Source organism: Anarrhichthys ocellatus, unplaced genomic scaffold (genome assembly GCF_004355925.1).
Source record: "Anarrhichthys ocellatus isolate YVR2014 unplaced genomic scaffold, GSC_Weel_1.0 scaffold62, whole genome shotgun sequence".
In the NCBI taxonomy this organism is placed as follows: Eukaryota; Metazoa; Chordata; class Actinopteri; order Perciformes; family Anarhichadidae; genus Anarrhichthys; species Anarrhichthys ocellatus.
In genome coordinates, this window is record NW_022280092.1 from 1,860,002 (window position 1) to 1,883,385 (window position 23,384).

Here is a 23,384-nt window from a genome sequence, read left to right on the forward strand (position 1 = left end):
GAGAGAGAGAGAGAGAGAGAGAGAGAGAGAGAGAGAGAGAGAGAGGGGGAGGATGATGCCAGTGTGTTCTCCCTGTTCTGCATTAAGTGTCTTTGCCACACTGAGCTAAAAATGACTCAATGCAGCCAACTTTAGCTCTACAAAGGTGAGAGGCTCTTTGTGGCAGCCGATGAGTCATCTGCATGCGTGTTTCCGCACGGATATCTCAGACTATCATTAGCGATTTCATAATGGAAGCTGCTGTCAGAGTGCGAGTGGAAACAAGAAACCATCTACTCTCACACACTGATGTGAAATGATCATCTCACAAATGTAACCAGTGCATGTGTGTCTGCAAACTCTTGCAGTCTCAATGTGAGCACTGAAAGGTTAGTAAAGCTTAAATGTAAACTCCATTGAGTAAGCCGTTAAAGTTGTTAATCTTTCCTTGCTATGACTACAGTGAAACACAAACAAAAACATACTTAGAATTGAAATATACGGCCTAGCCTTGACTTTTATCTGCTGAATATCACTTAAGTAGTTTACTTGTAATTTCGATAATGCCTTTAATTCCAGCCTAATGTTTTCGCATTCATAACAACTGATTTCTTAACACAACTGCACTTGTACAATGTTGCAATTAAGGCACAGCTTAGTGTCTCTTCCCCTCTTTCCTTTCATCTCCCTTTTCTTTTTATTCCTCTCACTTTGTGTAAATGCTTAACCTTCCTCGCCCCTTCCTTCTCACAAAATGTGTAAAAGAAAATGAACAAAAGTTCAAACCAATTACACAAAGAGATTAGTTAAAAGGCGGAGTGTAATCACGCAATGTGGCTGTCAGTTAATTTCACAATAGGAAACGGAACAATGATTCCCACTCTCCCATGTCAGCACCATTCAAACACTGTACAGAAATCACTGCCATATTGTTTACCCTTTTTGTATTCCTCCAGTTTGTGAATGAAATATGTAATTTTCTCTGCATGAACTAATTTATTGATACTGTGTTAAGAGAAGCAAACTGACAGGCAGCCAGACAGAGAAACAGAACTGAATCCTCAAATGTAGAGATGTCTGTGTTATGTTTTACGTGCTTGCTTACTTTAAATTATCAAGCAATTATTACAGCAATTCATATATGTTATAAATGTTTGCACGCATTAAGACAATCAGGACTGCATTACGCTTTCCATAACTCCTTACTATATATATTGTAATCGGCTTGACGCATCCCTATTTGCAGACCCACACATATACGAAATTAGTTAACAAACATAAGAATACTAACACCTTATCACACTCTTTCTCACACACACACACACACACACACACACACACACACACACAGAAATATAAACACTCACTTGTACTGGTGAGTACAGGGTTCGGCTGGAGTCACGGGAGTTGTACGCTCCCGAGTGTGCACTGCCTGCTGAATGAAGCATCCTGCTCACTCCTTCTCCCCTCTCTCCATATCCTCTGTCATGTCCCCCTGCTGTGCCTCCAGGTCCAGCAGCAACCAGTCCTTTATCCACCCTCCCACCCCCGCAGCTGGGGGCGCCCATGCAACAGAGGGTGCCCTGGGCCAGCTCCAGCTCAATTTCTGCATCCATCTCCGCCTCCTCTTGGGCCTCCTTGTTGGAGTCGTCCAGGTGCTTCATCAGCACGGCCACCACCACATTGATGAGCACGAACTGGGCGGTGAGCACGAAGGAGACAAAGTACATGGGCGAGATAAACTGAAGGCTAGGGTTGCAGGCATAGTCCACATCACCGGCGTTGTCCGGTGGGCACTCCCGCAATGTGTCCTGGTGTCATAAAGAGAGAGGATGAGGAAAAAGGTCAGGACAGTGCTGGGTCAGCAGATGGAGAACAGGGGACAAAGACAAAACAGATAAGCTAAAAGGAGTACAAAAGTTTCTGGATAAAGCTCTGTGAAGATACCGGAAGTGAACAAAACTATATATTTTAAACAAATTTAATACAGCAGCCCTGCAACAACTTAGAATTACTTACATTTAACTTTGCTTAAGCAACAACAACAACTCCTTATCATGACTACTGATAGTGGTAAAAATGCAGAGAAGGAGAAAAGTCAAGATCTAAATGTAATTTTCGAATGCTGATAGCTCAGCCACACCGCTACGCAATGAAAATTGGTATTCATATTAAAAATGTTTTAGGTAATGGAATGCATCTAGCTCTTGTTAACAAGGCTCTTTGTATTCATGACAACTTGTGTAATCATCATGCACTTAATTGTTTTGCCTCTATTCAAAACAACAGGAGGCTTTTTTCCCCTCTATTATTCTAGTGGTTTTCCACTCTGGTTAACATGCACTCAGCGGAGTTCATTCAGAGCAGAACCAAAGTGACAAGTGTTTTCTGGAGGAAGTACACATATCTCACCCAGGCTGTGACCACACAACAATTTTAGCCCTCTGAGCTGAAGCTGGTCTTTTCTATTTAATTTGGCACGGCATTTACACACTTTGCTCCTTCACACACGCACACATTTCCCTTTTCTGCCGTCACTCCTTTTCCATCTTATTTCTGTACATAATTTTGGTCTTTCTTCTTCCTAATCTCCATTTCTTCACATGCTGTGATACCTTCCCCCTTTTTTCATTTGTTTCCCCCTGTAGTTTACTCTCTAGAGAAAATAAATCTCAATAACTGGTCAGTTCTTTTAACCCCTTTTCCATCCTCTTGTCTTCCCTTTTATTACAGTTCTATGGTGCCTCCTTTCTTTTTACCTACCTTCCTCTCCCTCATGATTTCCACTCTTCCGTATCGTCATTGCACGACTGATTACCACTCTGCCTCACCTGCTTCTTACTAAACCAAAGTAGGTCTACCTGTCTCACAGCCCAGGTAGTAATTTGACAGCAAAAATGACAGAGATTTACTCTGAGAGGTTGCATCTGTGGCCCGCTGGTTTGCTTCATGGCCCGCTACCATCCACACTCCCTGTATCCAGTGTGTGTTTAATGGTCCGCGCCTGACGACGCGCACCAGCATAATCTCTTTTCCCCTCACAGCCCTTGGTGTGCGGAGGAGTGGTGATAGCTGCTGATGGGAGTAGATGTGTGTACAGGTTAAATTGGTATTTTGTGTGTGTGTGTGTGTGTGTGTGTGTGTGTAATGAGGCACAGTCACTCCCCTGCCTATCAGTAATGAAATCTGTGCTCCCGGTGCTGAGCAAGCACATTTCCTATTCATCAGAGTATCACAAGAGTGGAAGATAGGATGGATGAGAGATATAGAGAAGTTTTTTTCTCTTGTATTTCTCAGACCACCTCTTTGATTTCTCTAGTTCTGTGTTTCAGTTTTTCCTCCTTTTAAAAACACAAATATTAAATTATATTTTAAGTAACTTTGTACCTTCATGATGCCATTCCAGTTGTCGCCCGTGGAGACTTGAAACAGGGTTAGGAAGGCCATGCCAAAGTTCTCAAAGGTAGCGTGACGACTCATACCCTCACATGGGTAGTCTTCATTGCAAACTGAGGATGAGAGTGAGATGGATGGAGGAAGAGAAGACGTTATCAGGTCACAGATAAAGAAGATGTGAGAGGATAAAGAGAACATGCAACAGGAAGTGGGCAGGGACAACAAGAGAAGAAGAAGAAGAGACTTGTGAGTTTGAACACTCAACACTTAAACATTTCATTGCTCCCCAAAACTGCAGAAGCATGCGCCATTTCGGTCACTAAGCTGCCTGGATGACTGTCCAAACAAGCCAACTCAGTGTAGACACAGCCTGTTATCAAATCGGTAGCAATGTGACCAAACACTCTATTTGTCTTTGAGCTTATATCCCAAGATAATCTCTGGAATGGCCTCAAGAATCAAGAAATCGACACTTGCATTTGCCACTAATCCTTTTCCTGCCAAGCTCCAATAGGAAGCAATGTTGCCACGGGCTGCAGCTGCAGCACACAAGGGGAATGTGACAGTTCAGAGGAAATATCTTCCAACTTCAATGTGGATATTTTAGGACAGTACTTATGTATCAGAATATTGGAGAGTGGGTTGATTCCCTAATGGCTGTCTGACTGCAGGGGAGAGAACTGATGAAACGGAATAAAGGATGGAGAGGAAATAAGATTTTCATAATAAAGTTAATACAAGTCCTCTTGCTTTTATATACACAAGTTGAGTTTATCAAAATGAGTGCACCATAACTGGAAGACACAAGTTATTTTTAATACTGGGACAGACATTGACATTATGCTTATTTTAAATCGCCTTACACCTATAGTGATGATGTATGGACAACGTGCTCTTCAAATAGAGCATAATCCTTTCATGCAAACATTACCATATATTGATGAAAGGAATAATCCAACGTGGATGAGTTTATGTTCATTACCACATGTAGAAAAATGTATATTTTGGTACATACCAGAAAACACCTGTTTCTCAACAGTTTAAACCATCTAGTGTGAAAAGCAAATCCGTCCAAAACTCAAAATTCTAGATTAAATATATGGATTTGTGGTAAACTGTGTAATTGCTTAACCTACTTTATATTTAAAGTTCACACGTAGAGAGAAAATAAGAGGTTTTGTTTGACATAACCCTCTGTAGCATTGGACTGGATGTCATGAGCACTCACCAAGTTCTCCAAATAGCTCTACTCCTAAGGCGGCGTAGATGAAAAACAGCAGCATGAAAAGCAGGCCCAGGTTACCCACCTGCAAAACACACACACACAGACACACACACACACACACGGGAGAACATCTTACCATGCACAAAACCATTTGACAACATTCTAACATCTGCATCAAAAAAGTATACCTCAACAGTATTATGGTTAGGTTTTAAGCTCTGGTTAAATGATATACTCAATATCAAATACACAAGACTACAAGTTCTTTATTAGTGAACAGCAGTAGACAACAAAAAAGTCATTGCTAATGGGACCTGAGATAGATCAGCTGTAGGCTTGCTTGCCTGAATGTAATTCAACCCCCTTTTAAATTGCTACTCAAGGGCATATTGTTGAACACAGTTATTGAACACACCAGGAAGCAGGACATCAAATATAGGGTGGAAAGGTTGAGCATTAAAATGTGCAATAGATTGTTTCTAGCTTGTTGCTCCAATACCCTGCTTGGTTCTACAAACCATGGCACAATTTCCTCTGAGACTTTGATACAACTGAACCCCTGATGCGGTTGTGATTTTTTGAGTTTGGGGGTTTGGGACTTGGCTCAGTTCCACCACAAAACAGCCTTCTGTTACCACTACTTAATGGTGATGATGATGTTGCAAAGTAAACTCTCAGGGCACAATCTAATCCCATTACAGGGATACAAAACCCAGTCTCCTATTCACTGTCTTTAACACTCTGCTAACAACACTGCTCCACCGGGAATGAGGAAATGCACTGACAAATAGTTACTATAATTATACTCCATGAGTTCTACAGAGAGGTTTAGATCCCTCCACCTGTTCTTCAGGGGAGAGATATTGTAAATCTGATGTTTACTTTGTAGCGTTTGGTAATGCATCAACATTACGGCTATAGGACAAAGCTTATTCTAAAGAGAGTGCACAGAGGCTGCATTGCCAATAAAGTTTATTAAACAAAATATGTTGAGATAGTTGCAGGGAATAGGAGCAAATAGGAGCCAAGTCAAACAAATATGACTGAATTTAGATTACATTAAATTGAACTAGAATGAGATATTAGAGTAATAGAATTAGCATCTATTCAATTATCTTAAACTCAAGGTTTAAAATATTTGCTTACGTGTCTTCCATCCTTTGAAATGCACTGCAATGCTAATTGTTAGGAGGAAACCAGCAAAAACGACTATTCACAAAAATTGCCTGATATGATTCACCTGGTCAATTCTACACTTAATCAAAGAGCTGCAGGTGGTGCTGAAAAATAACCTAATATCTGCATGCATATAACACAACAGAAATGTTTAGCGGCATCTAAAATCGAAACATGAAAGTTTACTTTTGATGTAGACAAATATGCCCCATTACATGGAGCACAGTCCGGTGAGTCCCTTTGGACTGAAAGTAATAAAGTTAATTGCCAAACAACCTTTAATTTGGAGTGCTGTAATCATTCTAAATGTGACTGTAGTGGGGTTTGCCTCAAGTACATCTCCAAGTTAGTGCTATCCTGCATGGTGTACTTAATCTGTGCTTCATAATGGCCCGAGTCTATGCGGGATCCAAGATGAGGATGAATGCACTTTTGAGAAGTTTTACTGGGAAGGATTTAATGGTGTATTCTATGCAGATGCGTATATAATACTAATTTATGCTTTACAGGATGAAAATAAACAAATGCAAATGTATATAATAATAGGTTACACTACACAGGATGAGAATAAATAAGAACTGCAGATATATCATAATAATTAACCATATACAGGATAACATAAACATGAGCTGAAGATGTATAATAATAACTTTCACTATACAGGATGAAAATAAACATTAGCTTTATTAGCTTTACTTTAACAAGATAGTTTTTGCACTTAATTTTTAAAGCTAAATACAAATAGTTTCAGGACACAGCTCTGACGCCTTCCCAAGCACATTCCACGTGGGGTCCACATCTGCCTCCGGCTATTCAGTTTCTCAGCCATTCCCACGGAAGACATAAAACAACTGGCTCGACTTTAGTACCAACATGATATAAGCTATTAGTGTGAGGGAATGGTGAGTTGCAGCCATTTCGCATTAGTTGGGGAGGAGAGGATAATGGAGGACGCTTGTGGGTAAAATGACTTTGTCTTGCTGCGTCTTTGTGACGACAAGCCGTGAAAACGCATTTCTCTTAACATGCCAATGAGCTATTAAGCTAACTCACCCATTTAGTCTAAATGTATGGATCCCTCATTACATCTCTGTGTCCCGTCATGACCTATTAAATATATAAACTTCTTGCATTCACATCATGTCAAATCTCATAAATTATTATTCTAGCAGACGTCGGCCCCTGTGTGCCATGATGGCATCATTCATATTTCTTGCCTCCTCAAACCAATATCAGTGCATTTGCCTGCTCCTTTGTCGGGCTGTATAAAGCCTTAGTTGAAATGTCGATACTGTCTTCAATATCCAATGTGATGTAATAAAGAAATGTTGGCAGATGGCCATTTCATTTTCACAGTGCAATATAGCGTAATATCACCTCAGATTAATCTCTCGGCAGGTGTAGCGCTTTCACTCTCACCCTTTCAGTACCTAAATATGCACACACACCCATACAGAGAGAGAGAGACCTCCTGGAAATGTTAAATTAGCCTGAGTTTTAATTACCTCCCCTGGTGCCCTTGGGATATAGCAAAGGGCTAAGTGTTAATGAGAGGGGGATCAATAGAAAAGAAAGACAAGGAATCTGCTCTCCCTCACCTCTGCCTGCCCTCCTTTCCTCTCACCACCTGTTTTCCTTTGTTTGCTTCATCGTACTTCTGATGGTGAATGGGTCATACTGTGTGCATGTGTGTGACTGTGTCCCTGCATGTCCATACATGAGACTGTATACCTGTATACTGTCTTTTCACCGAACCTGTCTGTTATTGTTATTTGCCTGTCAACAAAAGAGATATAACCTGTTAATGTTATGTAATGACTTTTAGAAGCACCAGAGGGCACATAGTCAAACTATTGCTTTAGGTTTTTGCAAGTATAATCACTAAAATGTCAAAGGTCAAATTCATGCTCAAAGTAAGACATCAGTGTTCAGTGAACAGAGCTTAAGACAAACATTATTTAATATGAATCAAATAAAAAAGGAATTATTAATTGATCAATAAACATTGGGACACTGATGAAGATTTGGAGGCCGCACATGAAAACCACACGCAAACATAACAAGATACATTCGTTCTGTTGTTTCCTATTTTATTTCTTACCCATAACATTATGCTACAAAGCAAACAGACACGACGACCAGTCAGTAAGAATAGCGAGCAAAAATGCATTCTGGGAATTTCTAGAGCATTGAACTGTCAGTGCACTGGAATGATTTTGACTCTGGGACGGCCTAGAAACTGATTGACTCTGTGGACGCCTCACCACCAAATGAACTGCAGACTGGTTTTAAGAAGCCGCCTTTTTTTCTAGCACACTGTGGTCGGAGTGGGAGTATGTGTACTCTCCATGGTACTGAAAGTGAACACAAGACAAAGCCTGTGTGTGTGTGTGGCAGTCTACCAGTCTGTGGCATGAATGAGTCATCTATTTGAGTTGCCTACAGGCCAACAGAGAAAGAGAAGAAGAGAGAGAGGGGGGGGGGGGGGGGGGGGGGGGGGGGGGGGGGGGGGGGTGCTATTCTGGCTATTGACTGAGACTGACCCACCATCTCTTGGTGAGAGAAAGAGGGAAGACAGTGTGTAACATGTGTGTGCGTGTGTGTGTGTGTATACTGTACCTGAGGCAGGGCTTGGACCACCGTATCCAGCAGGGCTCTCATTCCTGTCGCCATCTTCAGCAGCTTCAGCACTGTTTGTGTGTGTGTGTGGGAGAGAGACTTTAAGTGTGGCCATTTAGAGGGAAATCCCTCAGGTTCAATTACAGGCTAAATGGGAAACATTTAACTGTGGAAAGGTCAGTTCTTAATTTACAGCCTGTGTAACACACACACACACGCACACACACACACACACACACACACACACACACACACACACACACACACACACACACACACAAATGTATACACAAGAAAGCAGCCTAGACATTAGCTGCTATGCAACAGCTAACTGAGATTTTAACACACCAAAACTAAATCAATGTTCAATTGCACTTAAATGATTTACAGGAAGTGTGGCTGGATAGGACTTGTGAGTGAGTGTGTGTGTGTGTGTGTGTGTGTGTGTGTGGGGGGGGGGCATATTTCACACACGTGTGGTATATATACTGTACCTCTTGCTATTCTCAGTACTCTCATGATCCTGATGATAGTGGGGTTGATGGGCAGGGCCGCACTGATCTCGATCTCCTCCAGGGTGATTCCCATCACTGACAGAAGCACAATAGCGAGGTCCAACTGGTTCCACCTGGCACAAACACACGCACACACACACACACACACACACACACATATATATATATATAAACACACTCTTTGTGAAGTTGTACAAAGGCACTACACCACAAACGCACACAAAGCATGTATAAACACAAATATACTGGCAAATTTGTAGACAAACATGTTAAGAAAAAGATGTGACAGTAACAAAATACAGTTGGACAGTTATATCCTACAACAATGAATACACTGAGGGCTGTGTGAAACGTTCTAAGCTTACTATATGAGGACGTATGTATTAAATGATCAGTTACCTTTCAACACATTACTCTCCTTTAACATCTACACATTTCTACCAGTGATGCTACAGTGCCTCAGCCTCAAAATCCCTTAATATATCCAACTAAATGCTTGTCAGGGCTTAAAGACAGATGGGAGACAGATATTGCCAAATCAGATGAATATGGAAGGGAATCAAATAGTTTGAAGACACCATAGTCATTGCAACAGTTAAGGACAAGTATTATGACCTGATGTTACTACATCACTTTTGCGAGCTTCCCCAGATGGTTATCCTTTATTGCCTCATGTAATTGCTTCAGTACTGCAATCCTCATTTATCCTCAGACTTTTTGAAAGATAGTCAATACATATCTTTTCTAAAATCATCGAAGCGGCAAGGCAAGGCACACAGAGTGCTAAAACACTTGGCACTGCCAACTCATTTGTCAGAATGCTTGCCAAACAAATGCCACTGACAATAGTGTATCTGCCGCCCATGACTCATTCTCATCATGCACGATCATGTCTCCCTCTGTTGTCGGAGCCTGTGGGTCTACTTTATTTTTCACATCTTTGTTCGGGACTTACCCAGCTTTTTCACAGTGGCAAAAGAAGGTGCATCATCCTCTGTGGTTGCAGCCATACAGCCCTTTGAAACTGAGGATGGCAACTGCCTTTGTTCATATTTAAGAAGCAATGTTCCTTAAATACGTCATCAAAGTCATCCAAGACAATCTAGCTCACCTGTTAAAAATGCACCTGTTATTCATCAAAAGGTTGAACTAAACTTGGGACTTTTGTATCTCACTTCCCTGTCAGTCTCAGAACCTTTTGGCCAGGCACACATTCACATTTACAGTACACCCACTGCAAATCTACACAACATGTAGTTCTGTTTTTTGGCACATGTGGCATTGTGTTTGTGTGTTACCTGCTACTCCATTGACCCAGTTATAAAGCAGGCCCTAGAGCCACCCCAGCCAATAAATGACACTATGCACAATGACTGCTCACGGGAGTGGCTGACACTACATAAAAAGAGACAAAGTGCCAGCTGATAACTGTGTGATAAATTCTTTCTATATCCGCCCATCTTATTCCCATTTCATCGTTCATATGTCCTCCTCATTTTTTCTATCTTTGATCAGTCCAGCACCCCCTCTTATATATTATCAGTTTCTTCTCCATTGCTCACGCTCACTCCCTCTGCCACCTTAGCTCTCTGCTTTCTCTTACCAAACTAAAATAGACCAACGACATTAAACTACCACCATCTGTGCCTCTGCCTTTAATTAGTCACCACATATCGCTGAAAAGAATAAGACATCAGTCTCATCACCGAGTAACAAATCAATTAGTCTGGGCTCTGAGTGAATGAATGTGGGCGTGAGCAGACCGGTAAGTACAGTAAGTTGGAGAAATGGAAAGTGCAGAAGTATCACCTGCAGAGAACGATTAGATCATTTGGTTTCGTTAAGAAGAATGACGCTGTAGAGCTGTAGTTCACCCAATAGATTATTACACTGACAAAAAAGGATTGCCATCTCCACTTTAAAAGCTGTATTAACTGCAAATGAATTATAGTTTATAGTTTACTCCATTATGGAATAAGGGAATAAAAGAAAGATTTGATTGCGAGGAAACCTAAATACAATAAAGAAAACTGTAAACTCCTGCATCTTACTGTGAAAAAGAAAACATTTCAGTAGTCTTTAACAAAACTGATTTTGTGTGATAAATGTCTTAAAATGTTACATATTTGTACCAGAATATGGTTAAATCAACTTAATAACTGAAAGCCTCAGAGCCAGATCACATATTTCAACATATTTCATAATCCTCTATATCGTCAAAGCTGTTATTCCCTATTCCATTTCTAACGATCAAAGCAAAAGACAAATTTGTAAAACCACTACACTTTGAACTAAATAACAATTTATTGTACCGCTATTGATAGTATACATTAATTCACAAGATTACGGCATGTGCCTAGAGCCCTGATCGTCGCTTTAATGTTTAATTTTCACACCAAATGTGTGATTAGTGAGTGAGCTGAATAGACAAAAACATAGAGAGATAGTGTCATTTTTTGTGACATTGAATCTCCAACTGTTTTGGTTGTAAAGCTGATTTTGCATCTAATCCAGAGGGCGCTTGCGTTTTCAGGCTAGAAACTAAAACTGTAATAAAAAAAAGCTGATTGTCAATCATCATTCATAACCACCATACAGACCTCTGGACAGCAGATTGACAAATCCCACAGTGGATGGGCGAGTTTTGCAGTGACAGTTATACATGTGTGCATAGTGCTACAAATAAGCACAAAGACACATTTACATGCAGACAGAAAAGTAAACACCATCACACACAGTCATGCTGCCACACACAAGGTATAAACACACACTGTACCTCTCTTTGAAGAAGCGCCGAAAGCCGAAAGCGGTGAGTTTGAGTACTGATTCCAGCACAAACGTAGAGGTGAAGAAATAGTTGCAGTACTTCAGGGCGAGATTCAGAGACTGGAAAGAGAGAGTAAAAAAAGATGTGTGTCTGTGTGTGTGTGTGTGTGTGTGTGGGTAATAGGATGTAGTATCAGCAGCAGGAGGCAACTGTAGAATTGGAATTGTTCCCATTGTTTGTAGAGTAAAATCAAACATGCCAGGGGCAAAAATAGGGTATCTTCCATTCATAGCACAACAAACGTCCCCAAACAAACATACATTTTTAAGCTGAAATGTATTTCCAGAGTATTCAAATATTCCAAAAGGCAAGCATGTTTTAATTGTCTTAAACATCCAGAACAGCAGAGACCGGAGGTCATCCAGCTTGGCTGCTTTCTCCTTTCATAAATAGAGCTGTAGCTTCTAACAAGTGGGAAGCTGCCAAATGTCAAGACAAACTGCTGACAAATACAGCCAAGACCTGTGATATTTATCTGATGCTCGGTCAGTTTAAGAAAGCGTACTCCATTTTAAAAGGTCAAACGGGCATCTTATCTCAAGCATAATCACGTTTCCTCTCCCTCACAAAAACAAAACAAGCGCTATCAAGCTTTTGAACTTCCATTCATCGCACATGAAAGGACAGATACATGTACTGTACAGCTAACAGCACTCTGACAGCAGCCCGCATCAAATCAGCAGCACAATCACAGCTCCTTTGTACGGACTGCAACTACTCGCAACACACGCTCCAGAGCCTGGATACAGTTTCATGGTGGCTGACCAGTCAGTGGTATCACTGTGTCCTTTTGAGATGCTGATATTTGGGGAAGGGAAAGCTTCAGGAGCTGTAGTCTGGTGTAGGAAAACAGCCACAAATATTTGACAGACATTAATACTCTGCGTAAAAACCCAACACAAGGTCTTCCTTCTGAGATGGAGCTTGTAGGAGCTAGGTTGCACAAAACACTAATTACTAACAGAAATGCAACAATGCAAGATGCCTCCCTTCATGTATTACTTAACTTGCATCCACAGCCACCAAATACACATCTTTGCAGCTTTGCTTACATGATGTTGATTGTAGTGCTCTAAGGACATGGTGATGACGTTGATGCAGATGATGAAGGTGATGATGAGGTCCAGGTAGTGATTTGTGCACAGTGTGTGGATCATCAGGCGTATGCTGCCATAGCTGGCAAAGTAGGGCAGCTTCTGTGCTTCTGTTGGTAGAAAAATATATCAATGAAGCCTTTAAACACATTCAATTTGTATCTGATGCGTTAAAGAAAGTATTACATTGCCCTGCAGAGATATAAAATACTTCTCACGATCTACAGTGATCATTCAAACCTTCAGGCAAGTACAATCAGAACTTCTATTCAAGCCAAATCCAAACAAACTGCTCCTGTTCCGACTTGAAATGTACAACAGATCATCTTCTGTGTAGCAGAGGATTTTTCCAGGGAAGACCTGCTCCACACTGAGTGCTTAGAAGCTCAAAATGTAAGTGCTTTGATCAATCTGGAATCACTATCAACAGGAAGATAACTCTGAAATTGCAGAGGACATTAGCAATTATGACACTTACTGCTTGTGTGTTTATTATTACCTGTCTGTCTTCATTTCCATCTTTCTCTAGACATCACACATTTTCATCAGTCTTGATCACAGCTCTACATGCTAATAGAGAGTGATTCTTGTGATGTGTCAAAGTACCAACAGGGGTAGAGTGAGCTATCCAAGCCCTTGTTTCAGGCAGTGTATTGTTATTGCTTGTGTCATTATATCTGTTTGTTTTTTAATATTTGTAATATTTTTTTCATCTGATTGTACCCATTGTGTCTCTATAAATCTATTCCTGCATCTTCCTTCTCACTGTGTCCCTCCTTTTTATCCTTGTTTCACTATATTCCTGCCTCCTCTGCCAACTGCTCATGTGCATCTGTTTTTTTCTTTTCCTCTTTCAGCTTTTGGCATCTTCCATACTCCTTCTATGCCTTCTTTGCTATCCCTCTCCGGTCATTCCTCTCTCTTACTTCTCCTCTTCTTTTCCATGCGCCGCTGGCGCTTCTCCTCGCGCCTTTTGGCCTCCTCCACTTCCTGGTGCTGGCGGCACTTGTGGAAGTTCTCCACCACCACGCCAACAAACATGTTGAGGACAAAGAAGCTGACGATGAGGAGGAAGGAGATGAAATACAGCAGCATCCACGGGTTGTTGTTGGTCACCGGCTGAGGTTGAAGTGGTGTGTTTGTTCATGATGTGATTTGATATGTAATGATGTGAAAGAAGGAGGTAAGAAACAGAGATAAGAGGGATGGAGAAAAAGATTTTGCCAGATTAAAGATTGTGCCTAACGTTTTTTTCTTATGAAAGAAATGTTGTTCAGCTTATTTGCGGGTACCTGTTGGTCCACAGACACAGCATCCAGGCCGTGATACATGATGTTTACCCAGCCGTCCTTGGAGGCCAGTACGAACAGGGACATCAGAGCCTGGACCACAGCAGGTAGGAAACAGAAAGGAAAAGTGATGAAAAATAATGTCCTGTTACACATTCCTAAAACAAACATGATGCACACCAGATGTGCCAATAACACCCATGTGACACTGACCTGTCCCAGGTTGTCAAAGTTGTACTTATGGTGGACCCACTTGTAGTTGGCTTGCAGACAGTCAGACTTGTTGGTGATGTTTTTGATGTCAAGGCCAAAGCAGTAGAAGAACTTGCCTTTAAACAGCTGTCAGCAGAAGAAGAGACCAAGCTTTTGATGCTGTCTGACTACTTATATATAAAAAAGAGAGAAATAAGCCATTGCAGGCTCCTCTGATGAAATGAAAGGGTGCTCTTGAGTAAAATAATGAGCTGATCAAAGATCCCACCAGCTGAAAATGTTTTGCAATGATGAAAGAAGTAGGAAGACAATGAGATTTACTTTAGACAGACATGAATGTGTGCTCGGGATAGGGAGGGAGAGAATTACATTTCTAAAAAAATCATAGTCATGGGCAAGAAACCATAGCACACAATATCCTGTATTAAATGGTGTATGCATGCAGCATGTCTCATCAAAACAGCTCTTCTCTTTTTCCTACCTGCACCCCAAGAATGCCAAAGATGATGAAGAACGCACAACAGATGAGAACAATGTTGCCGATGGGTTTGAGGGAGGTGATGAGGGTCTCCACCACGAGCTTCAGACCTGGAGCTCTGCTAATCACCCTGTAGAGGGGAGAGGGGTGAGAGCAAAATAAGAAAAAAATCAATGCTGATGAAAATCAGCATTGTGCAATTTACTTCAAAAATTATGACTTCGTCCATACCTGAGGGGACGCAATGTTCTGAGCAACCGGAGTACTCTAAGTACACCCAGGATCTTGGCCCCACCCGCCATAGACACAACAATGTCAATCAAAGACACAAAAACCAGGAAGCCATCCAGAATGTTCCAGCTGCTCCGCAGGTAAGCCTGTTCACCCACATACAGCCCCATGGAAACCACCTGGAGAGAGACAATTTGGTGAAGCAGCCCATTATGACATAGACTGTCTGTTCCTGGACCAGCTCTGTAAAATAAACCGCCAAGTGTGTAGCACAACAAGAAAACAAGGTGAAACTATAAGAACAAGAGGATGAGAGAGGTGATACAGACATGAAAAGTCATCAGCAGCTGTAGGACAAAAGGCTGTCGACACTAACAAGATATCTTACACACTCAAGCTCAAACACACATGCACAGACGTACATACACACATGCCAAGAGAGTGTCCACAGCAGACATGGACTTTATCTGCCACACATAATATGTGCACACACACACACATCGACAGAAAATTCGAAAAAACAATACAGAACACATACAGCAAAATGGCACCTATGTTTAATAAAGAAATACACACACACACACGTAATATCCATTGGTGCAGTGATATACTGTGAATGTCACAACGCCTTTGACTTTGCTCGCAAAAACATTATTGTGAAACCATTTGACATTATCATGGTCCTCTGTGACTTCAAGAGTGAGGGAGGGATGTTACACAGGCATTGTAATACAAATGCACACAGCTGGATTTAGTGTTTTTCGAAGCAGCAGTGGGAGCATCAAAAATCTGCAACTGACATTTGAAGCTGTTTGCCAAGTGTCTGGTAAAGCTTCAGAGGGACAGTGGGGGTTAGCGTGCAAACATATCAAGGTGGTTGAAAGATCAGTGCCTGGCAAACATCTTACTGTATATCTGAATTTTTGTATAATCTAATACTTTATATTCAGAAATAGTACGAGAAATAGCATTGCTTTGTCATATAACTACAATCATGAGATCAATTTTTTTTTAGAGAGAGCTACATTGTTTCTAAAGCTGTCTCATGAAAAAAAAGACTAAAATGTTCTGTAACATGCTGACCAATTCCTCAACCCTGCTGTGCTTTTTATGTGGCTGCATCTTGTACACAGCTCTAGACTCAGTGGTGGTGTCCTATGGAGAGATTAATGCTACACAAACAACCAACACACATTATGAAGATACACAAGGCTCAGACAGTCAGAGACACAGGGGAGGCATGTACGGCTCGGCCAGGGGCTGACAAGCCTGTGGCTCCTTGACGGGCTGTGATTGGTTAATAATTGATTGTGGGAGTGCATAATTGATGGCCCACTTGTGCCAAAGTCTTTCGCAGAGAATACAGAGACAGTGGCAAAGGGAGGGAGGGAGATAAAATAAAAGTAAGGAAGGGTGGGGAAAGATTGGGAGTCTGGGAAAAAAACTGACGAGAATAGAGGGGACCCTAAGGAAGTGGAAACACAAACTTAAAAAAGAAGCAGCCAACATCGGCAAGGACAGGAAGAAAGAGAGAGTGTGGGGGAGTGCTGGAGATGGACTGCATCCAAAAAAGAAGACTAGCCGCTAATTAATGACATTGCTTAATTGCTCTACTCTCCAAAGGAACATGGGAATTGCCAAGAAAGACGGGTAAGGGAGGGGTTGGGCTGTGGGAGCACTGAAGCAAAGTCAATTCAGCAAGAGAGAGATAGAGACAAACAGGGAGACATGGGAGGAGGACAAACAAAAAAGATGCTTCTGTGTTGCGCCTGCACACAAACTACACTCAGGACTAGGTAGTAATAGAGACAAGTTGCAAAATGTTACCTTGAGTGTCATCTCGGTCACAAAGATAGCAGTAAAGATGTAGTTGGAGATGGTGAGAAAGACTCTTTCCTGGACCAAACATGGGGAAGGAGATAGAGAGTTAGACAGAAAGAAGAGATGGGACGATAAGGGGTAGTAAAATCTTACCTAGAGCACCTGTATGATAATAAAATTAAATTTGTCTTTGGAGAATACATGAAGCTATCACAAAAAGGCTACAGACAGCTTCTAGGCACACATGCAAAGACACATATTTGAGAGGATCTTACCAAGCTGCCCTGTAGTATCTTGGGCCTCTCCAGAGCTACTGTAATGCAGTTGGAGAAGATGAAGGCCAACACCACATAGTCAAACAGCTTATGGGCTATGATGGACTGGCATATCCGTCTGAATCTGGAGTAGCAGGTGAAGAGAGGAGAGGACAAGAGAGGACAGGAGAGGAAGAATGAGTTGAAGATGAATAAAGGAAGGTAGGAAGCAAAAAGAGAAGTTTAAATAGGCATTGCTATTGCTATTGAGCCAAAAAAGAGGCTGGCAAAATGGGGGGGGGGCACAATAAATAGAGGTTAGACCACACTGCGCAAACAAAATTTAAAGACCTCTTCCATCCAATCAGAATGGGAGCCAATTCCCCTGACAGTGCATGGGAGCTCCCTTACATCTTGGTGAGTAAATAGCCTCATTCATCCCCTGTTTACATCGCTCCTAATTCAAAACAAATTGCATTAACAACACTCTCAGACGCACCAGACTCCTGAGTACAATGCTCTGTTGGGAGGACAGAATAAAGAGATAAGAGAGAAACACAGAGAGAGAGATAGACAGAAAGAGATGGGACATATAAATAGTGAATATGCATTTCAAACCTTAGCATGTGACACTGCCAAAACGCAATTAAATATCTTTGCTGCAGTGTTCATTGGAACGGATGAAAATAAATAGAATGAACCCAATAGGAGAGGGATTGTATTTTGGAACAAGCACGGGGACATTTAAATGCCTTTTAGTTAAAACTGAACTGTTTCTATTCAAACTGCAGCTTGCAACACAACATCACTACAAGTTAATGTAGAATTTAATACATTTTATTAAATTCATCCCCCGAGGCCTGTTTCTTGCTCTCCAACAGGAGGGAAGAGGGAAGAAAATATCAACAAGGCGGCGATCAATACTCTAATGTAGTCCTTCTCTGTGGAAGCTTGGCAACCCGTCCTTCCTATTGATGAGGTGAAGAACGGAATCTGCCCACCCATCCTTGATATTGTTTTGATGAGACACGTCCTGTGGCCAGCCGATAATGTTTGGATGAGAGGTTTTGGCTACAAAACAGCGAACATTTTAAGGCAAAACAATTTTGATGCAGAGAATCACTGACTGCACTGTACACAACAGATTTGATTAAAAGTGAAAAAGAAAAAGCGGTGCGAGGGGTAAAAGTGACTCACTTGTTCTGTGGGGAGAATAGGAAGACAGACCAGTCCTCTCTGCTCTCACACCACTCTGGTTTGTACGCTTCTAACATCTTCTGGATGCGGAAGCACAAGCTCTGCAACACACATAACACACATCATGGCATGCACCCACACACACACACACACACACACACACACACACACACACAGTAATATGCCATATATGATTAGCTCTCCTTATATATTTGTATATACAGCCCATATAGGGCCCATATAGGGCTCATACACCATGCACAATACAATCCCCTGTTTAGACTCTCTATTTAAATTATTTACGAAAGTGAAACACTTCTATAGCAACAGCTCGGAGCATCCTCCAACATTACCATCTGTATAGCTCTCTCCCCCGCTGTCTAAATAGTCCTTTCTAATTAACCTTGTTTCTCTCATACACAGACTTGTTTACAATGAAAACAATGGGACTCCCACGAGGCCCAGGTGATAGGGAGTGCAGACTTTATACAAACTACTTGAAAATCCTACACAAGAGAGCGGGAGATTACTGCATGTGTAACATCTTGTACTTTAACAAAAGAAGCTAATGGTTCGTTATTGGGAATCACAAGCTGAGATTGTGGTTCTTTGTTCTTTTTAGACACTGTTACGTGTCTCAAGGATGCTTATCTGAGTCTGTGTAATTGGTGTATCATAGGAAAGTTGTACTCCTCTTACTCACCAGGCTTTTCCTAATGCTATTACCGTTTAATTCCCTCCCACATGCACTAAACGGTAACTTACATATTCAATGTCATCGTCTAGATCCTCCCGGTCCTTGCTGCGTGTGTTAACCTGAGGGAAGACGTCGGCCATCAGCTGACTCTGGGGGTTCACCCCTGCAGCCTGCTCAGTGTGGTGTCTAGGAGGGAGCTGGAGAAGCTGAGACAGAGGAGTCTTCCCATTACAGTCTTGGTGTACCCCTCCTAAGACACCCTGACTGTCGAGCCCACCGCCACCACCACCACCTCCACCTCCACCGATGACCATCCCCCCGGAAAAGCTGTTCTTCTTGTGGTGAGCATGGAGCGTCATGGGGGGCAGCGGGAGGTGTGGCAGCGGTGGAGGGAGCGGAGGTCCTGGGACCTGCAGCAAGTGGGGCAGTTCTAGTGATAGAGCTCTGCGGTCCCTCCTGGGTACAAAGTGTCCCGGGAGCACAGGATGAGGAAGGTGAAGAGAGTTTGGAGCAACAGCAGGAGGAGAGAGGAGAGACTCCTCCTCATCCTGGTTGACATGATGGAAATGGCGGCGCGGTGATGAAGAGGCACGGGGACCCCGGATACGAAGGCTTCCTCCGACTACTCCGCCAAGAGCCCCCAGACCGTAGCCATAGAAGGGCCTTGCAGAGGTGGGGGTGAAGACTGGACTAGCGGAGGGAGACGAGGAGGAGCAGGGGCGGCATCCTCCCAGGCTGTTCCAGCTGGAACGCCGGGCCCACAAGGCCTGAGGCTGGGTAGGCAGTGAGCGACCCCAGTTGTGATAACTTCGACCTGGATACTGAGAAAGAGAGGGAGAGGTTTGTTCCATGCCCTGCACTGCAATCCTGAGCCACACTCTGTCTAGAGCGGCTCTGGCAGTCCGGATTACAAACAGAAATAAACAGAACCAATCCAATGACCACACACATCTCATTATAACAAATAACATAATAACATTGTTGCAGCAAGTGATTGTCCTTATCAAAGATGTTACCTATAAAATTACTTACATTTATACATTCTCAGTTTTTTTTTCCAACAGTCCTTTTTCACTTACTATTGCCCTCTGCTCCAAGTTGGCCCTACCAAGAGAAATAACACTGTTCTTCCTGGAGCCGAGAGGAAAGGACAACCTCTCTCCTGGAAACAGACCATGGGGCAGTGCGGACAAGTCCAGGTGCCCATTTGGGGTTAGTGTAGAGATCTTTGGGTCTGTAAGAAAGAGGGGGTGGAGAGAAGAAGGAAAGGGACACGTGGTGATAAAAGGAGGGAGGAGGAGAGATAATATGGATGAGCGGGGAAAACAGTTCAAGAAAAAAAAGAAAGAATTAAGTAAGTCCTTCCCACCTTCTGTTGCTGCCAGGTAAACATAACTTGGCACACTCCATCACGTTACAACATAAAAGTCCTAAAACAATGTTAAGGCCAGCTCAGAGAGGCAGAGGAAGGTTTCATTTACACTGAATCACCTTAGAGGAGTTCATCATGATGAAAGAGAGGAATATCTGCCAGTGGTTTGTCCACTCTCTAACATATATTTTAGTGGAATAGCTCTCCAGAAACGATCAACTTTCCAAATGCTGTTTTTTTTCCAGGTAAGCTGACATTTAATAAGGCCCATTTGGGTTCAGGAGCACTGTGATCAGACATCCTCAGAGGCCTCCCTAATGTGCTGCTGAATGCTATTCTATTCTGCATAATGCTTTTGCTGATTCCTGGTGAGTTGACTTTTGTTATGACTACAGGGTGAAGAAGGGAGGGGGGAGGAAGGAGACGTGACATCTGGCATACATTATTTAAAGCTGGTACAGCTTACATTTCAGGCAAGAAAAAGATGGTTAGAAATGTTTGCTGCGGAAACATGACAACAGGCAACGGTTTTAATGCCCAAGGCACAATGAAACAGCTGATAGCTTTCTGGAGGGCTGAATGTCTGGAGGCCTTAAAACGCATATATGATGGTACTACCCCTTTTACCAGTCAGACTGAAGTAGGCAAAGATGAGAAATAATTCTGGGAACAGTTTACAATTCTGCTGAAATGTAGACAAAAGCCAGACTGTTTGTATGGGAATAATAAAAGAGGTGAAGTTCGATTGAATTTGATTTAAAATGATTTCAGTGGTGAGAAGAAAAATCAATCTTTATTCAACAATAAAGCTCCTAGAGGCATTTTAATACCTGAGAGATGCAGAGAGTCTTTCTGCTTATCATTCTCCTCAAAATTACAGGAAGACCTGTCATCGTCCGAGAAAGAGCGGTTTGCATCACCCTGTATTGGGGAAAGAGGGAGAAAATGAACGGGTGAGAGCGAAAGAGAGACACAGGGGGGAAAGGAGAGGGATGGGGGAACAGCAAGGAAGAGGAGACATGATGGAAGATGAAGGAAGAGTAAGGAGTAGAGAGTGGCTGAAAGTGTAGAAATAATGACCAATCACAAGCTAATTTAAATAGTAACCACCAATCATTCATCCTCTCCTACTTACCAAACTATCTAAGGGGCAATTTTCTCTATATGACACGATTACATAGCTTTTTTCAATATCACATTTTGTTGTGTCTTTTGCAAAGTGCATACTGTCCAATGCCCTACATTAGGATGTCTTACCTCAGCTTGGAAACCCTCAACCAAGATGGCAACCAGTAGATTGAAGAGCACATAGTTTCCAAATGTCATAAGAGCTACAAAGTAGAGAGCAGCACAGGGTGAGGTGGATGCCATCCCATTGTACAGCACCATGTTCCAGTCCTCCTGAGTCAGAATCTAGAGAAAATATAGTCAAATATATGATGAATTGATGATATGAAAAATGTAGATATTATACAGTACATACACACCCAAATGTCAATAGAGGTAGAAAAAATAAGCTCCCATTTGACAGCACACTTAATGAAGTTGTGGAAAAAAGTGTGTGTGTGTGTGTGTGTGTGTGTGTGTGTGTGTGTGTGTGTGTGTTTGTGTGTGTGTGTTTAACCTGAAAGACGGTGACAATGGCCCAGAGCAGAGAGTCAAAGTTCTTCCTGTCAGGCACTGTGTCTCCAGTCTCTGTCTTCAGACTGAACTTACAACCAAAGATATGCATCCCCAGGATACTGCAAAACAAGAGGGGATTTGTCCAGTAATTCAGCCACTCATGCTGTCATAGAATAAGGGTATGAAGAATTGAAGTATGCCATGGGCTCCGTGACATACTTCAATGACATCTGCAGACAATGTGAGGAATTATGGGATAGGGTTTAAAATAGACAAAGTAACAGAAATAGTATACATTTAGAGATGATCAAAAGCTATAGAGCACTAATGAACAAATGTGTCCCCTTACAAACCCACACATAGATTTAAATGACACTTATGGTATACACATATACTGTACATAAACATATTGAAAGACCATTACAATCTTCTATTTCCGTTTCATTCCAAGCTTTACTTTTCTGTCTTTCCCTATTTTTCTCCCTCACGCTCCTTTTCTTCTACCTGCACCCATCTGTTTGCTGTAACCACAAGATTATGAAACCCAGACAACTCATTCATCGCTGCGTTCTTTAGGGGTTCATGAGAGGTTTTAAAAGTTTATGTCTTAGCCGAGTGGTACTTTACTGCTCACTAAAAGCTACCTGTAGAGGCCAGTACTTGCTCAGTAGCATTAGATGGCTAAAACCTCTGATGCCATCTGTCTTACAGCTGTGCTGCAGGGGTAAGGGAGCAGGTGGCAGGTATGCATTTACACAAACACACATGCACGTTAAGATGCAAGCATTACGCTGCGGTGGAACTCATATTTATCAAACACAAATGAGTGCACTTGCAACAAATGCGATAAATTATTAAAATAACAATAATTCTGTAAATACTATCTTCATTTTCGGTGATCATTAACGGAGGTGGAATTGGTGGGGAAACAGTAAGATGTGTGTGTGTGTGTGTGTGTGTGTATGCTGTGGGAGGGTAACAAGATGAGTGTTCAGGTGAATGATTATGTTTTTGTTAATTGCAGTTTTCAGCATCTGCATCACAAAATTAATTTAGGTACAATGTAAAAGCTGTATTGAGAATAATTTTGAAATATTAGGACAACTCTCCTCTGTTACTTAGATTTCACAGTTGTGGACATTGTGGAATGATTGTATGAGTCTTTACTGAATTCATGCAAAGCTGATCAATCTATCAATACGCTGTTAGAATTTGAGCTGACAGTTTATTAGTTATGTTTATCTGTTAGAATTGTTCTTTGGCCCGAGGCCTATGCGTCTAATTTAGTGGAAATTCTGAAGTTTAATGTAATCAAATATAATGCTGACAGACAGACAAACTACTTAAGGTGCTTGTAACTTTCACGACAGAAGCAATC

General features: G+C 41.9%; 1 protein-coding gene across 7 annotated transcripts in view; it reads right to left on the minus strand.

The window, feature by feature from the left end:
- cacna1ia (calcium voltage-gated channel subunit alpha1 Ia) overlaps positions 1–23,384 on the minus strand; it is a 149,259-nt gene that overhangs the window by 22,347 nt on the left and 103,528 nt on the right. For 3 of the 7 annotated variants that reach the window (XR_004213649.1, XR_004213647.1, XR_004213648.1), the window contains exons 13-32: positions 22,008–22,125; positions 21,641–21,796; positions 21,214–21,304; positions 20,091–20,245; positions 19,080–19,832; positions 18,315–18,415; positions 17,139–17,262; positions 16,870–16,938; positions 15,043–15,221; positions 14,815–14,941; positions 14,334–14,459; positions 14,124–14,213; positions 13,758–13,950; positions 12,790–12,941; positions 11,687–11,796; positions 8,890–9,023; positions 8,396–8,466; positions 4,604–4,682; positions 3,367–3,488; positions 1,291–1,790 (exon numbers count right to left, since the gene is read on the minus strand). Coding sequence is in view for 4 of the 7 variants with exons in the window: in XM_031872138.1 (XP_031727998.1) it covers positions 1,290–1,790; positions 3,367–3,488; positions 4,604–4,682; positions 8,396–8,466; positions 8,890–9,023; positions 11,687–11,796; positions 12,790–12,941; positions 13,758–13,950; positions 14,124–14,213; positions 14,334–14,459; positions 14,815–14,941; positions 15,043–15,221; positions 16,870–16,938; positions 17,139–17,262; positions 18,315–18,415; positions 19,080–19,832; positions 20,091–20,245; positions 21,214–21,304; positions 21,641–21,796; positions 22,008–22,125 (3,451 nt within the window). In the remaining 3 variants the exon portion in view is untranslated. Of the gene's footprint in view, positions 1–1,289; positions 1,791–3,366; positions 3,489–4,603; positions 4,683–8,395; positions 8,467–8,889; positions 9,024–11,686; positions 11,797–12,789; positions 12,942–13,757; positions 13,951–14,123; positions 14,214–14,333; positions 14,460–14,814; positions 14,942–15,042; positions 15,222–16,869; positions 16,939–17,138; positions 17,263–18,314; positions 18,416–19,079; positions 19,833–20,090; positions 20,246–21,213; positions 21,305–21,640; positions 21,797–22,007; positions 22,126–23,384 lie in introns of all 7 variants that reach the window. The other 4 variants (XM_031872136.1, XM_031872135.1, XM_031872137.1 and 1 more) reach the window with 2 other exon arrangements.